The sequence below is a fragment of the Melitaea cinxia genome, chromosome 12 (genome assembly GCF_905220565.1).
Source record: "Melitaea cinxia chromosome 12, ilMelCinx1.1, whole genome shotgun sequence".
Lineage (NCBI taxonomy): Eukaryota > Metazoa > Arthropoda > Insecta > Lepidoptera > Nymphalidae > Melitaea > Melitaea cinxia.
The window spans coordinates 9,318,792-9,336,672 of record NC_059405.1 but is presented as its reverse complement, the minus strand read 5'-3'; the positions used below and the strand labels follow the sequence as shown (position 1 = coordinate 9,336,672).

The following is a 17,881-nucleotide window of genomic DNA, read 5'->3' as shown; positions in this document are numbered from 1 at the left end:
TTAATTTGAACACCTTCTCACTATCTATAGAGCATACATTTTAAATTTCAAGTCTCTTACTTCAAAAACATAGGACTATCATACAAACTTCCAACCCCCGTTTTATCCCCTTAAGGGTAGAGTTTCGTAAAATCAGCTCTTAGCGGATTTTTACGCCCTATAAGGAACCTACCTGCCAAATTTCAAGTTTTTAGCTGTTATAGTTTCGGAGATTTCGTGATGAGGGAGTCAACCTACCATCCCCCGTTTTAACCCCAAAAGGGATTTGATTTCTAAAGATACATTATTTGGACACCTTTTCATCATCTGTAGAGCATACATTTTAAATTTCAAGTCTCTTACTTCTAAAACATAGGATTTCATACAAACTTCCAACCCCCGTTTTACCCCCTTAAGGGTCGAGTTTCGTAAAATCCATTCTTAGCGGTAGTTTATGCCTTATAAGGAGCTTACTTGCTAAATTTCAAGTTTGTAAATGTTATAGTTTCGGATATTTCGTGATCAGTGAGTCAACCTACGATCCCTCGTTTTAACCCCAAAAAGGAGTTGATTTCTAAAGATACATTATTCGGACACCTTTTCACGATCTATAGAGCTTACATGTCAAATTTCATGTCTCTTACTTCAAAAACATAGGACTTTCATACAAACTTCCGACGCCCGTTTTACCCCCTTAGGGATCGAGTTTCATAAAATCCGTTCTTAGCGGATGCCTACGTCTTATAAGGAGCCTACCTGCCAAATTTCAAGTTTGTAAGTGTTATAGTTTCGGAGATTTCGTGATGAATGACCTTTCGCTTTTATATATATAGAGATAGATTATATATATATATATAACAATTTCGTGTCATGATGTTTGTTAGAGATAAACTCCGAAACTACTGCACCAATTCTTATCAAATTTTGTAAGCATCTGTAATTTGGTCCAACTTGGGAGATAGGGTAATTGTTCCTTGTTGTTAGTTGTTCTAAATATTACATGTACCAACATGTGTAGATAAAGGTAGATGATAAAAGCATATAATTGTATGATTTTTAATTGATTTCATAGGTTGTCATATTTGACTATTTGGCAAAAAAAAATCATTTGCAAATAGTATGTTATTTGACTAAAATAAAAAGGATCCACTGGTTAACAATACTCTTCATTTGTTAAATACTTAAAGATTCAGTTTGAGTTTATACTAGCCTCGCACGTGTTGTTTTTCTGCGCATCAAGCTTCTTTATAATTGCTTTATATTTTGAAACAACTTCAAAAAGAAGGAGGTTACTCAATTTGACCGTATATATATATATATATATATATATATATATATATATATGTATGTTCGGGGATAACTTCGTCGCTTATGAATCGATTTTGATAATTCATTTTTTGTTGGAAAGGAGATATTCCAAGGGTGGTACCATGATAACGAAATCAGGATCTGATGATTGAATCCCAGAGAAATCGAGGGGAACCCTCGAAAATCGTACTGACAACTAGTGCATTTGTAAATATTTTTCATCTACTTACGTTGTACTCAGGGTACTCATTCTGATTCGTTGATTTTGTAAGCGTGCTTTGTGCTCTTCTTCCGTTTCATTTCTTCGATGTTCTTTTTGTGTCAGCCGTTTCGCTGCAGAACTGGCAAGATCTCCTCCTCTTTTACGTCTATGCATTGTATTCTGTAAAACATAAATTAAATAAACATTTTATAGACAAATATATTGTTAAGTAAACGTGTGGTGGTACGTTGAGATAAAGAAAAAAAATTTGACCTTCAAGCGGTCGCGCGATATTTTCTCATCGATTCAACGACAGTCCTCGGAGAGGACTTGTCACTGCCGAGCGTCATCACCGCGATGCTCGGCGACGATTAGTTGGAATGGAAGGCGATGGTCTCCTTCTGCGAGACAGTAATGTCCCAGAAGAAGAATGACGAGCGGATGAGGGTGGAGGCCGCCGAAGAGGCCTCCGTCGGTCGGCGACGAAGGAGGGTGCATAGGAGGCGCTACTTAATGCGCCTCCAGTAACACCCCTGTGCCCGTATCGGCCCGGGATGGGAACCCGGTCCTGCTAGACACAGCGTCGTCGGGATTGTTCAGAGGTGAGCCGGACAGTCCCCATGGAGGAGAAGTCTGGCCTTTTCGCCGAAGCCAGCCTATCGCTGGAGGGATCTTGTTGTCTGCAGATCCGGGACCTTCCAATTAAAGTCGCTGAAGGCAGGGGTTTTGGTCGGTATTGCACCCCTAAATGCTGAAGCCGACATACGGTCGAGGAATGCCTACCCGAGCATCCTGGATATCACCCGTAAATGGGTTCTCCTGCGATACCAAAAGAAAAAAAAAACGTTGACACAAAGAATTTTTTTTATTTAATCTTCAAGCGGTCACGCGATATTTTGTTTACGGCCAAAAGTATATAGAAGGCATCGATTCAACGTCGCGCGACTGCTTGAAGGTTAAGGAAATTAAAATTAAAAGAAAAGAAAAAAAAAACAGTAGAATTAATTAAACATACCAATAACAATACTCACATTTGATATTTCACAATAAAGTCTCACAGACAACTTTGTTCTTCTTCGCTCTAAAATTGTGAATTAAACACACTATTAAAAATACTCACACGTGATACTTGAAAATAAAGGCTCACAGATAACTTCATTCCTTTTCGTTTCGAAATCGCTTGTTTCGCTGTTAAAATCGAACAACTCTGGCGGGCGACACTGAGCTCTTATACATATTGTTACGTGTTAGGGTTCGAAGGATTTGGAGAGAAAGACCTGCTGACTCTTTTCAAGACTTTATTCACTAGCACTAGGTCCAACACAAAGCACTAGGTTTAAACACTAAGCACTAAGTTCAAACACTAAGCACTCACGATGTCCTCAGTCGTAGCCAATGTCGTAGGTTTCGCTGGTACCACTCTTGATCACTAGTTTTCACTCTTGAAGTCGCCTCGAAGATCGCTCAAACTGAACTGTACTCGCTCGCCTACCTGCGGCTATTTATATCGGCCGACGCGAGGCCCAGACCATTCTGGAAAGTTCGCGCATGTACCCGGTTTTCGAGACTATACTTCTATATAGTTCCACAGTAGTACCTCTAACGCCATCTAGTATTGAGTAGAGAGTTTCATGCGGTCTCTGTATTTGCGTGGTTTCAATGGTTGCCGCTAGATGGCGCTAGTTTCTTTGTGTGTCCTTAACACTACTCCCCTCTTAGAGATGCTCGTCCCGAGCATCGTTGTTACTGCCATGGTAACGCGCCAGACGGTCTATGTGTACCACTTTGAATGTCCCTCTTGGTTGCTTTTGAATCCTGTAAGTCACATCATTCAGTCCGGTAACCACTTTGTATGGACCGTCCCACTTGGTCTGCAGCTTTGGCGATTTCCCTTTCCGGCGGGTTGGGTTATGCAGCCACACCAGTGACCCTTCCTTGAAGCCGCTCGTGTTCGATTTCCGGTCGTATCTGGTTTTCATGTTCTAGCTTGAATGTAACCCATTTTCCCGAACCAAGGCGTGTATATAGCGCATTTTTTCCCTTAAATCGCTGACATAGTCTTGTACGGTATTTGGTCCCTCCGGTGCCCCTCCAGTCAATAGGTCTACTGGTATTCGTAATTCTCTACCGTAATTGACATACGCCGGGGTAGCTTTTATGCTCTCATGCTCGGCGGTTCGGTACGACAGAAGGAAGAGTGGTATATACTTGTCCCAATCTTTTTGTTTGTCGTCTACCAATTTCGCCAAATGCCTCTCAAGGGTCTGGTTAAACCTCTCAACCATTCCATCAGACTGTGGATGGTACGCGGTGGTCCTCGTCTTATGCATGCCCAAAATTCTGCACACTTCCTGGAATACTTGCGATTCGAAGTTCCTGCCCTGATCGGAATGGATTTCTAGAGGCACGCCAAAGCGACATATCACTTCTTCGACTAACTTAGAAGCAACTGTTGTAGCTTCTTGGTTTGGTATGGCGAACACTTCGGGCCATTTGGTGAAGTAGTCCATGACGACCATTAAATACTTGTTTCCCGATTCCGTTACAGGAAATGGCCCCGCTACGTCAACTGCAATTCGTTCCCACGGTGCACCGACGTTATACAATCGCAGATTCCCACGGCTCCTGGTCTGTGGTCCTTTTACAGCAGCGCAAGTAGTACATTTGCGGCACCAATCCTGTACATCATCTCGACAATGCAACCAGTAGAATCGTTCTCGCACTTTTGTTAACGTCCTCTTGACACCTAGATGACCTCCTGATACGCCATCATGTATTTCACGGAGAACATCTGGTACTCTCGTTCTTGGGACAATTATCTGAAGGTGGAACTCTCTGCCGTTAGTCTTCTCCCATTTCCGGTAGAGTATTCCGTTTTGAAGTATCAGACTGTCCCATTGAGCCCAGTACGCCTTAGTGACAGCGCCAGTGGGTGCAACCTCACTCCAGATTGGTTTTACGTCACCCCGTTTCTTCCATGTGATGATGTGCCGAAGGTCGTCATCTCTTTCTTGAGCTTCCCTCATAGCATCACTCTCCCAGATACCCAAAGGACTTGTTCTTGTTAGCTTTAATGTTACTTCATTAGATTCTTGCTTAACACAGTGTTTGCAGTCTTCCGAACACGGCCTTCGTGAGAGTGCATCGGCATTCCCATGCATCTTTCCGCTGCGGTGTTCCACCTTGAAGTCGTACTCCTGAAGCTGCTCAATCCATCGAGCTACTTGACCTTCTGGGTTCTTGAATTGCAGTAGCCACTTCAAGGCTGCGTGATCAGTTCGCAGTAAAAACTGTCTGCCGATGAGATACTTGTTGAAATGTTGTAGCGTCTTTACAACAGCCAAGAGTTCTCTTCTTGTCACACAGTAGTTTCTCTCTGGCTTGGATAAAGATTTGCTGAAATATGCAATAACTACTTCTCTTTCACCCTGTTTTTGAGATAACACCCCTCCAATGGCCGTGTTGCTTGCATCCGTGTCGACTATAAATCGACCTTTGGTTTGTGGATATCCCAGGATTGGTGTTTCACACAGATGTTTTTTCAGTTTCTGAAAAGAATCTTCACAAGTCCCATCCCAACTAAATTGTCGTTTATCTTCTGTCAGCCGATGTAATGGCTTGGCTATCTCTGAGAATCCCTTAACAAAACGCCTGTAGTATGAGCACAGTCCGAGGAATGCCCGCACTTCGGTTTTGTCCTTAGGGGTAGGCCATTTTTGGACTGCTTCCAGTTTCTCCGGGTCTGTCTGGATTCCATCACTGGAGATAACATGGCCGAGATAACTGACCTTATTCCTGAATAAACGACACTTTTTCGGGTTCAACTTTAATTTGGCCCCCTCTATTTTAGCGAAAACTCGCTCCAAGTTTTGCAAATGGTCCTCGAAGTCACGGCCGACAATGATGACGTCATCTAAGTAGACTAAGCAAGCCTCTCCAACTAAGCCTGCCAGTACACACTCCATGAGTCGCTCGAATGTGGCAGGTGCATTGCACAATCCGAAGGGCATGACTTTAAATTGCCATAAACCTTTACCGGTCGAGAAAGCTGTCTTCTCCTTGTCTTTTGGATGAATTTCCACCTGCCAGTATCCAGATTTTAGATCTAGGGTTGAGAACCATTTCATGCCACTCAAGGTATCCAAAGTGTCGTCGATTCGAGGTAACGGGTAACTGTCCTTCTTAGAGACATCATTGAGACGCCTATAGTCTACACAAAATCTCGTGCTACCATCTTTCTTTTTCACTAATACAACAGGTGAGCACCACGGACTTGCAGACGGTTCAATAATCTTATTCCTTCTCATGTCCTCTAAAAGGCCTTCAACTTCCTTTTCCTTTGCGATTGGTATTCGTCTTGCTCGTTGACGAATTGGTCTCTCGCTTCCGGTATCTATCCGGTGCTGGACCACCGATGTTCTTCCAAGGTCCCCTTCGTGACTGGAGAAGATATTCGCGTAGCGCTGTAAAAACTTCTTGGCTTTCATGCTCTGCGAATAAGTAAGATTACTCTTGCAGTCATCGAGTAGCTCAGTCACTAATTCGTAGTTGTTGCTCTTTGCCAAGTCTGCGCCTGTCATCGAACTACACTTTTTCATCCAGACAACTTCTTCACATTTTCCAATGACGTCACCTTTGTTCAAGCAGATCTCGCGATCATCAAGGTTCAAAACCTTGACCACAGCGTTACTGCTTCCACTAACAAGGGTTCTCGCCGTCATCAGTTTTTGCGCCGATGTCTTGGTAGGTGTGTCTTCGATCAACACGCATCTGTTTGACTTTTTCTTTCCAGTTATCGGAAGTTTCACCAACACCCGAGCTTCTGCTCTTCCAGGTATAATGACTTTCTTTACACATGCAACTTTCCCGCAAGCACCACCAAGAATGAAGATTTCTTCTTCACCACACTTGAAAACTCCGTCAGTGACATTAATTCTGCAGTTATGTTTCTTCATAAAATCCAAACCCAAGATGCAATCATCCATAATCTCAGCCACGATAACGTTATGAGAGTATGAGGACCCCCCTACATACATCGTAACTGACATCTCTCCCAGGACGGGTATTGGCTGACCGGAGACCGTAAGAAGCCGACAGTTAATTCTCCTCTTGTGTCCCCTTGCAGCTTTTACCAGCTTTGGGTTCACTATTGTTCTAGAGGCTCCTGTGTCTAGAGTCATTTTGCAATCCGTCCCGTTAATAGTCCCCTGAATCGCAAGACTATTCCCGCTGCATGCCTGGGAGATAACAGTTATTGGGGCTTCCTCCGCGTCAGCCAGCACTCGCCCCTTAGTCCTGGCTTTCATTCGTTTCCCTGCTCCCGTCCAAGGGACGAAGCCCCTTGTTTCTTCAGCTCCTCTATTTGTTCCTCGATCCTTTTCATCCTTGCTATCTGGGTTTCCTTCTGCGGGCAGTTGAGCTGAAGATGACCCCTTTCGCCGCACTTGTAGCACATAACTCCAGAACTTTTCTTCGTAGGAGCCTTAACCTCCTTGACTTCCTCAGAGACCTCACGGATCTTATGGGTCTGCCGTATGTCATGGCGAACAGCCTCAACCTCCAAAGCATGCGCCAATGCTTCCTTTAACGATGTATGGTGACGAAGCCTCACTGCAGCTCTGACCTCCAGGTCTTTGATTCCGTCGACAAATGCTTGAACAATATTCGTGTCTACCATCTTGGTGTCTGCTCCTGGGTGTGCCTTCCTGACGAGTTTCTCAATTTCCAACGCCCATTGTTGTAGTCCTTCTCCTGAGCGTTGGACTCTGTCACGCAGTTGGGCACGGAACACGTGTTCCAGGTGTCGCTCTCCGTATCGGGATTCAAGTGCCTCCATCAAGCCGTGGAACCCGTTTCCTGTCTGTGGCAGTGCTTCCAGAACCGACAAAGCTTGCCCTCTGAGCGCAACAGTGAGAGCGGTCAGGCATTGCTCTTCCGTCCATCCGTTGGCAGTAGCAACCGTCTGGAATTGTTGACGATAAGCGTTCCACGGAGTAGTACCGTCGTATGGAGGCACTTTCACTCTTAGTCCTTGCGCCACTCCGGTACTTCCACTAGACATCGCGGCTCCCGTGGTTTCAAGACGCACTACTTTCTTCTGTAATTCAGTGAGGCCGGTTTTCACATTTTCAACATCCAATCCTAACCCGGTAACTCGTTCTTCCACCACGTCGACATCTTTTCGAAGCTTAGTCACCGCGTCACTAACATCTTTTACAGCCCAAAGCGTTTTTTCTTGGAGCTCTTTTTGTTGCTCTTGTAATTCTTGCAAAGCACCACGAATTTCAGCCTTTTGTTGCTCTTGTGATTCTTGCAATTTGAAACTTGTTTGCTCTTGTGATTCTTGCAAAGCACGAATTTCAGCCCTTTGCAGCTCCATTAATTTAATTAAACTTCCTAATTGAAGAGCCACATGAGAGTCTGTAGAAGTTACGGTATCACTGGTGGGCGCGGTAAGGTGGACGGGTCCGGTGGGCGGGGCCTGATACAAAGTGGGCGGGGCCTGAGCCAGAGTGGGCGGGGCCTGTGTCCGAATGGGCGGGGCCTGAGCCTGAGTGGGCGGGGCCTGAGCCTGAGTGGGCGGGGCCTGAGCACGAGTGGGCGGGACCTGAGTCCGGGTGGGCGGGGCCTGGTGGGCGTGGTCAGTGGGCGGGGCATGATGGGCGGGGTCAGTGGGCGGGGCTTGGTCCACGGTGGGCGGAGCGTGGTCCCCAGTAGGTGTGGCCTCCGCAGCTCGTTGCGCCCTTGTCCTGACACCCTTGACGTCCTTAAAGTCATCTCTCGGAGTCAATGGCATCTCCAAATATCACTTCCGACACCAGTTGTTACGTGTTAGGGTTCGAAGGATTTGGAGAGAAAGACCTGCTGACTCTTTTCAAGACTTTATTCACTAGCACTAGGTCCAACACAAAGCACTAGGTTTAAACACTAAGCACTAAGTTCAAACACTAAGCACTCACGATGTCCTCAGTCGTAGCCAATGTCGTAGGTTTCGCTGGTACCACTCTTGATCACTAGTTTTCACTCTTGAAGTCGCCTCGAAGATCGCTCAAACTGAACTGTACTCGCTCGCCTACCTGCGGCTATTTATATCGGCCGACGCGAGGCCCAGACCATTCTGGAAAGTTCGCGCATGTACCCGGTTTTCGAGACTATACTTCTATATAGTTCCACAGTAGTACCTCTAACGCCATCTAGTATTGAGTAGAGAGTTTCATGCGGTCTCTGTATTTGCGTGGTTTCAATGGTTGCCGCTAGATGGCGCTAGTTTCTTTGTGTGTCCTTAACAATATATTCAAAGAGCTAGGCTCTAGGATAGTCGAGAAAGTTTGAGAATATTTTCTTTCTCACACCTTCTAGAGTGTTCTCGACATTATTGTCCACCGTAACAATAGGTTCTGCAGCTCTAGCATACGTAGTAAAGGCGTGAAATTAAAAACATTATTTTTAAAATGTTTTCAGAACTAATTTGAATAACTCAAATTATGTCGCTTTAACTCCAAAATATAAGTTAGATACTGCTGTATAAATACATACAACTTAATAACTTTATTATAGTAACAAATGTAATTTAAGGCTTTATTTAAATTGGAATTTTAAATTTCGCGCCATTACTACACATGGTGCAATTGCTCGCAGCGCCTTTTGAAATGCAACCCAAATAATCGTTGTTCTGAATGAAGTTGAAATACTCGACAACAGATAGCGCCACTACACTTAACTTCCAAGATGAAGGGTTTGAAAAGCCCTTACATCCTTAAAAACACGCCCTTTAGGTTAAAACGGGAACATTCTTGTTTGAGCGGGGATAAAGGGCTATCACACTGTATAAGTCCCTTTATTGTGCTGGGACTCCTTTTTAAGTTTTATCGGCACGCACATTTTATCACCGCCGCGTTGGCGCAACGGTTACAGCCATGGATTGTATCTGTTGCGCTAGCGGTTGCGGTTTCGATCCCCGTACATGACAAACATTTGTATTGGCCCTACAGGTGTTTGCCGTGGTCTGGGTGTTTGTGCAGTCCTTGTAGGTCTTCCCCACCGTGCCTCGGAGAGCACGTTAAACCGTCGGTCCCGGTTTTTATCATGTACACCTGATAGCGATCGTTACTCATAGTAGGGAATATATCCGCCAACCCGCATTGGAGCAGCGCAGAGAGGGACAATATCAATGACGAGAAAAAAAATATATAAAGTGTTGGTCGTCCCTCTAAAGACTTTGAAGACTTATCGGAGTAAGCAAACGTCGCGACGTTTATTGTCCATTGTAGCCAATCTCGATTCATTTTTAAAAATTTATCTTCTGTTCTTTTTGCAGCTATCCACCGTGACTTCATTTCCGACTTTAGCTTTGAAAATTTAATGATAAATTTTTTCCTTTCCTCACTATTTAAACTGTATTTATTTATTATTATTTCTTGTACCTTATCTATTTTTTCGCTAAAACTCTTCTCATTAATGTTCTTAGTCATCATATATATACTGTGTCTTGATAAAACAGTTAACCCAGAAGAACCTACAACCATAAAATACGGTAAATAAATATCTGAACGCAAATAAAACTTTGCTTTGTAAAAGAGTCAATTTAATTTAAAAAATATCATTCCAAAAGTGGCACTTAGTGGCACCTAAATTTTATGTAATTCTCTTCATAACTCATTAGGTTAATAGTAGAAAAAAAATACAAGCTGGGACCATTCGGGAAACATATTTAAAAAACTTAAGTATTTAATCTTTGAATAAAATAAATAATATGTTGGAGGTAGTTAGAAAAAAACTTGTTTCTAAAGATACTAAGCAATATAATACCAAGTTACTAATAAACATTAATTACACATACCTGGTGCATAAAGGTCCATTGTATAAAAAGTTCAGTTTCACTTAACCTTGTTTCAAATAAAATATAAATTTCAATTGTTTTTCGCAGCAAACCGTACATAACAAAGACGATCTAAACGAGACTGTAAAATGACGATTGATTGATATGTTTAACGAAGCAAGGGTGAATGAAAGTTTACGGTATATCATTCATTATGTCCTTATCTATGACTATGTAGCAAAATTTTCTAATATTTATAAATTTTGAATTTTTGAATTTTGACCAGCTTTTTGGGTCAAATCACCCTTTGTGCAGCGTGGTGGATTGAGCTCTGATCCTTCTCCTACATGGGGAAAGAGGCCTATACCCAGTAGTGGGATATTACAGGCTAAAGCGTACATTTTATCAACTTAGTTTTATTATGTATAATGATAATGATTATACATATTGTGTATTTGGCAAACAAAAACAAAATTTAAATTCATAAGAAATTATACTTTTTATACTTTTTGAGTGTCTATCTACTTTTATTTCTTTATATAGGTAAACGTATGCATCTTTGCATTAAAGTAACATATTTGTTAAGAATATCAATTATGTAGAAGTATTTTACTACAGTAGTAATAATACAGTAATAAATAAAACGAGTCACTTTGCGGAAGTATGCAGAAATCCTAACATTGAAATAAGTAATGTAATAAGATAATTCCAGTGCAAAGTGAGCTATAATCAGAATAGAAATATGGCTACCTACTTTATAAGTGGATCAAATAAGTAAAACATTACGGTTTCTGAAACGTTTAATTAGATCCGTCAAGATGTCTTCTCCGAGCATTTTAAAACTCATAATAAATTGTCATAGCTCTTAGTCCAACGTTTGAACTGAACTTTAGCAGACGAAGAAATTTAATGTTATTTGTTAATTCAAAGTAATATTATGGGATATCAAAAAACTTTAGTCATATTACTCAGTCTGGTTTTATGTGTTCATACTAAAAATTGGTACCTAGCAAATGATAATGGTAGTTTTGAAGGACTATTCAAATCACACAACATTCAGAAACAGGGAAAAATAAAAATATTTAGTCCTACGAGTACTGAAGAACACCCGGCAGTAAATAAGAACAATAATTCTAACAGTTTTCGTAATTATATTTCGATTGTAAGTGATTTTAAACCATTAAATAAAGTTACGCTTAATAGCGAGATACCAGACAATATGAATAATTATGTCAAAAACAATAATTTGATCGGATTAAATAAAAGGAAAGTAGTCCAACCAAGATATACGCAAAGTACCAAAATACAGAAAACTTTTAAATCAAACGCAATACTACACAGTCGATTTCTAGACATTTTTGAAGTGATCGAATTCGATCATGTATCGTGTTTCTCTGTTGATGGCTTGGAAGGAACTTGCCTGCATGAATATGACTGTCAAAAAATTGGTGGAATAACAATGGGAACTTATTGTGCTGATGATTATGGAACTTGCTGTGTTAGTGAGTATAGATTTTATATACCTCCTGGCTGACCCGGAAAACTTTGTCTTGCCGCTAATGAGTATTAAAAAATAGTGGTTGGTGGTAGAAGGATTAAAATCTAGGATTGTTTGTATTTTTCGATACCAATTCATATGTAATAAAATAAAAATATACAATTTTGTCACAAAAATAAAAAAATAATATTTAGGGGTGGGTCACCCTTGTCATTTAGGGGTATAAAAAATAGATGTTGGTCGATTGTCAAACCTACTCAATATGCACCCAAAATTTCGTAAAAATCCAACTATTTCGGAGGAGTTTGGCAACAAACACCGCGACACGAGAATTTTATATAAGTATTAATAAAGAAGATTAAATTCGATTTTTATTTGCGTGTGAATGTAACTTAAAATTGTATGTATGACTCATATAAACCATTTAATAATTGCTTGATTTTTGTGTAAATTTGTTTTTAGTTCTTTTTACATGCGACGATCGCTCTTCGTCCTCCACCGGATGGTTTACTAATCCGGGATTTCCTACTCCAACTTCAGATCGGCTTTCTTGTACTTTTACTTTAGACAAATATTCTGAACAAGTAAAGCAAATACGACTTGATTTTATGAATTTTGAGGTAATTGAAATATAATAATTAATATAGAATAAATATTTTTAAATAAATATCTTTAAAATACACACACGGACGTATATTCAATAATATTAGCAGACTCATATTTTTTTTGTAAGGAATGTACAAATATAATACATAAATAGATCCTATTTTCAGATTTGTTGTTGGAATTAAACACACAATCCTATTATTATTTTAAGTAGGTAATTTTGCTTCTCTATTAGTTTAACATTTCATAACCTGTATTATGTGCATATTAATTTATTATCAAATTGTATTTCTGTTTGTTTCTATCTAATAGACAAGTTTATTTCGTTATTTTAACAAGCCTCTGAATTAATGAAAGTCTTCTGCACCCATATTATACAATAAAATAAATGTTCCAAACTGAATATTAGGCGTTAGACTATAAGTGTCAATAACTTATTTTCAAATAATAACAAAATCGACAATTAAAAAGATAAATAAATATAAGAAAATAAAATCAAATGTGCCTTACCGTTTTATTTAAGTTACTAGTTGCGCCCGCACTTCGTCTGCGTGGAATTTGTAAAAAAAAAAATTGTTAGGCACGCAGAGTTACAAAATAAATAAATATCTAAAATAAAAGTAGCCTAAGTTACACCTTATTACAACAACTGTCTGCCAGTAAAAGTCCCCCCAAAATCGGTCCAGCTGTTTCAGAGATAAGCTGGAACAAACAGATAGACAGACAGACAAAAATTGTAAAAAGCGGTTATTTTAATATTAGAAACAAACACTCCAATTTTACTACTAATGTCTGACTTACTGTTTGTCTACCTAATTATTTATCCCATCCTATATATTACCTACACATAATATAAAATCATTTGCGATATCTATTAGATATTTACATATAATAACAAAATGTAATCATTTATATTATCGTCACCTTTTAGATTTTACCACCTACAGCTGGAATTTGTGAGCAAGATCAGTTTTTTGTAACTGGGCAAAATATCAATAGTGTAGTTCCCATTCTGTGCGGTATAAACACTGGGCAACATAGTACGTAATTGATGTATATTATAATTTATATATATGTACGACATAGGTACGATTAGTGTGTCATTATCTCTTTTGCTTGATTTTAGTCTATGTGGAAGTTTCCGAAACAGAAGGCCCAATATTATTTTCATTCCAGACAATAACCGAAGAAAAACGTTTGTTTTCCATAAAGGTAAGGCAAATTTCAAATAATTATACCATTTCATAAATTTTTTATAGAAATCGGGAGAGGAAGTCTTTTAAGCATATATTCACTTTAATAGGTAACACAAATTATTTCGTCAGACACTCTGTGGGCTCCTTCAGGATGTTTACAATACTTTAAGGGGGACCATGGACACTTAGAATCATTTAACTATCGCGAGACATCTGAAATGGGAATAAAAATGTCACCCAGTTACATGGTACGTTTCGTTACAAATTTTATGTAATTAATATTTAAGCGTAATGAAATTAATGTAATGATTTTTAATTTAAACAGGTTATTTTAGGTATTTACGTAAATGTGTCTACATTTAGGTACTACTTTCATAACATCACTATATGTATATATCCATACGTAGGTATATGTTATAAAATAGAAAACATTGTAGGTACATGCTTAATAGACAAATTAAGTTTTGCACATTATTTCCTTCCATCAAGGGTGTGTTTTTTAAAACTCACCTATTTAATATGTAGGTATCTAGAATGTGCGCAAAAGGCCGACACTATACGATAGAAGATTGACATCAACTGTATGTAACATATACCCGCAAAATGACGTACTTTTGCATGCCACGACTTTCTTGGGTATGCCGAAGTTTACGAACCATTCTTGCGTGACCCCGAAGTTTGTCACATTCATGATACTTAATAGCAAATGCCAAGACTTGAACTTTGTTTTTAATACCTATCATTTTTATGCGTTACCTCATATTAAGTGGTGAAAACATTGTAAATACAGCTCAACATAATATCTTTATATACTATAACAATAAAATTATTATAGTTAATAATATTTTAAACTCGGTTTTACCTGTAGCTTCACAGTGGTACAACTTTTATTTCTATTTCTACTCTTTACCTAAAGAAAAAAAAAACGAATACCTACGTACGTACACGTTTATTATTCTTAGTTTCTCTTCGGAACCCTTAACAATAAAGTTTCATCTAACTTCAAAAAATAGCAAAATTACATGAAGACCCTTGTTTAATTCCACCTATTTAAGATTTTTAAAATTTCTTTAGTCACATTTTAGATACAAAGCGATCGTTATCATGTTTTTATATTACCATTAACGGTAACCAGAACCGGCAATTTTATCCTATAATTTTTTAGTTTAGAGCAGTCTGACTGGGAAAGTAGGCACCCTTCACCTTACGGAACATCACAGCCAAATGATACTTATTTGCTGTGATGTAAGGTAGTCCCTTACAAATGGTGTTGTGTTCTTAAGGTAGGCCTGCTAAAAATTCCTGATAGATCCAAATAAAAAACGATGATTGATGGGAAGTTATTGTAAACTACTGTAACCGTGTGTGTTTGGAACAGGAATTCCAAATACTTTATTCAAATTTGATACATTAAAATACAATTTTTATCTGGGTATTTTTCAATCCAGATAGATCTATCATAATCCCCAATGGAACTTAACATTTTATATCGGAGTTTTTCCACAGGGAAGGTAGCCAGTGTACCCGAAGATATGCTTGCGTTGATAGCGGGGCTTGGGTAGGCATAGTATGTGGTACGGTAATCACTTACTACTGGAATAAGAAAGACATAATTCTACATCTAAGGCAATTGCAGAAATACAAATAACTCGTTTAAATGTAATCGAAAACCGCGACCTATCTGTCCGTTAGATTACGAAAGGTCCTATTGGCCATGAGTAATTTACAATTAGTGATCACCAATTAGTTAGCGGTGACTTAATTCATGGCTTTTTATTCCATAAGTAGGTATAGATTATTGTTATAAATGAGTATTGTGAACTTTTTCAGAACAATCTTAATTATGCTATGTGCATAGAACGCGCAAAAGCCTCCTGCAGTATAACATATAATAATTTTGGAGATATGCAAATTGTCAACTACGATACTGGTACGTTAAAAAACTCATTTTTAGTTATTTAGTCGATCATTATCGTGTATTTATGATAACAACCAGAATAAATATTTGATACCTATAAAATATACATATAATAACATACTTAGATACCTACCTACTTATTAATATTCATAGTACTTTTTTATTATTTTTCCTATAATATAAAACATTTCGGATACGCAACACATTTTGTGCCAATTAACAAAAAAATAAAAACTATCACCTACTAGGAAAATAATACAATAAGTGTTATTTACTCGCAACACGTATGTGTGTGACTACTATGAAAAAAATATCATCAGGCTATCCTGATCTGGACCGGACCGGGTCCTGATCCAGTATTCTTACCATACTTGATTATATGTACGATTTTATTTTTGTGTTACCCACACATGAGGAATTCAAAAATGTTTAGAATACTTGATTATTTTTTACATCAGGCTGTCCTTATCTGGACCAGACCGGGTCCTGATCCAGTATGCCTTATCATACTTGATTATATTTTACATCAGGATATCCTTGTCTGGACCAGACCTGGTCCTGATAGAGTTTGCCGGATCTGGCATGCCATATTCTATCCTGATCCGGTCCAGATACATGATCTGGTTGAGCCTGACCTTTTTTCTAGTCGGGTATTTTACTCGGATATTTATAATTATAGTATAAGAAAAAGTGTACCAAATAGCTATTAATTTTTTACCGACTTCAAAAGAGGAGGAGTTTACTCAATTCGACCGTATATATATATTTATCTATGTTCGGGAATAACTTCGTCATTTATGAACAGATTTTGATAATTCTTTTTTTGTTGGAAAATAGATATCTTAAGTGTGGTACCATGATAAGGAAACTAAGATCTGATGATGGGATCCCAGAGTAATCGAGGGAAACCCTCGAAAATCCGCATAACTTTTTACTGGGTGAACCGATTTTGATGATTTTTAATTTAATCGAAAGCCATTTAAATTTCACCGAGATCTGATTACAACTTTTGGAATAATCTTTGATAATGCGTATTTACTGGATTATTTTTTCGTCTACCTACGTTGTATTACTTGTCGATGTAAATGAAGTCGTTTTTTTTTTCGTTTGCGATCAAACACAATTATATTTTTTATTTTTAGAAGGTCTTCCTATAATACCGCCTCGACAAGCCGGTGTTGAAATATTTGACTGTCCAAGCGATTGGCTGCTTATATCTGCAGTGAGATTATGCGGTGAACGCCTTAACGACGGCTCAGTTTTTCAAGATTTCGAGTCAGACGCCCCAGTGACAGGTTTACAAACTGAACTGTACTCGCAAATATCTAATTGCAAAACTACCTATTCACCTTAGGAAAAGATTGTCCCCTACCCTCCCATATTATAAATATAACTTTCTATTATCTCTTTCAAAACATGCGTCTTTCATAATGAATTTACCTTCTTTTACATCACGTAAAAGAAAAATACCTACTTCATAAAAAAATATAAAGAGGCAAATAATATTTAAATACATTTAAAATATTAAATTTAAACAATTTTTCTAGTAGAACAACAGAAAACCGATTATAAGGAAGCGTATACTATGGTCTCCCTGCTGAAAATTTCGAATAAAAAACGATGATTTGTACGGGAAGTTATTGTAAGCTATTGTATTTGAAACAGGGATTCCAAAATTTTCATACGATTTTTATTTGTTTTTATCTGGGCTATCTGATTCCAGATATACCTATCTATATCCAGATAGCCCAGATAAAAATTAAACGTTCACTCTCACACCTACATTGACGATACAGATTGGTCACTCACACAACTAAGGGCGCCGCGGACTCGTTGATTGCCAGATCTATAACTTAAATATTGTTTCAGACGATGGAGCAGGACCAATAGTAGTATGGTTCAGATCAGATGGAATTTACGCAGGACGTGGTTTTAAACTCAACTATCAACAACACTCTTGTACTAAATGATATAATAATTTAATGAGATTTAAAAATAGTTTCTTTTATGTACGAGCATGAGACCACATATATATTTTCCATGTGTTTGTAACCAGAAATTACTATTTCAAAGACGAAAAGGGCATAAAAATAATAAAATAATTTTACTTCAAAATATAACAAATTATTTATTTATATTTTTACATATTTTCTTTAAATGCGTTTTTATTTATAATAAGTATACAAAACACCCTACTAACTACACATTTATTATAAGTTCTTGACCTTCAATATGTAATAAAATTCATAAATAAAAATATTTATGCCATTTAATTTGATGCATTAATATTTCTCAATATCAATACAGTATTATAATAAATTATAAAGTTTAATCATTATAAATTGCAAATGCATAA

The 17,881-nt window shown here is 38.4% G+C and overlaps 1 protein-coding gene across 1 annotated transcript; it reads left to right on the top strand.

Annotated features, from left to right (window-relative positions):
* The first annotated feature begins 11,526 nt into the window (after positions 1-11,526).
* On the top strand, positions 11,527-17,798 carry LOC123658218. Its single transcript, XM_045593660.1, has 8 exons — positions 11,527-11,809; positions 12,268-12,425; positions 13,343-13,451; positions 13,538-13,623; positions 13,715-13,855; positions 15,438-15,537; positions 16,668-16,820; positions 17,395-17,798. The coding sequence occupies exons 1-8, from the start codon at positions 11,527-11,529 to the stop codon at positions 17,493-17,495; spliced, it is 1,131 nt and encodes a 376-aa protein (XP_045449616.1). The 3' UTR covers positions 17,496-17,798.
* Positions 17,799-17,881: the final 83 nt, after the last annotated feature.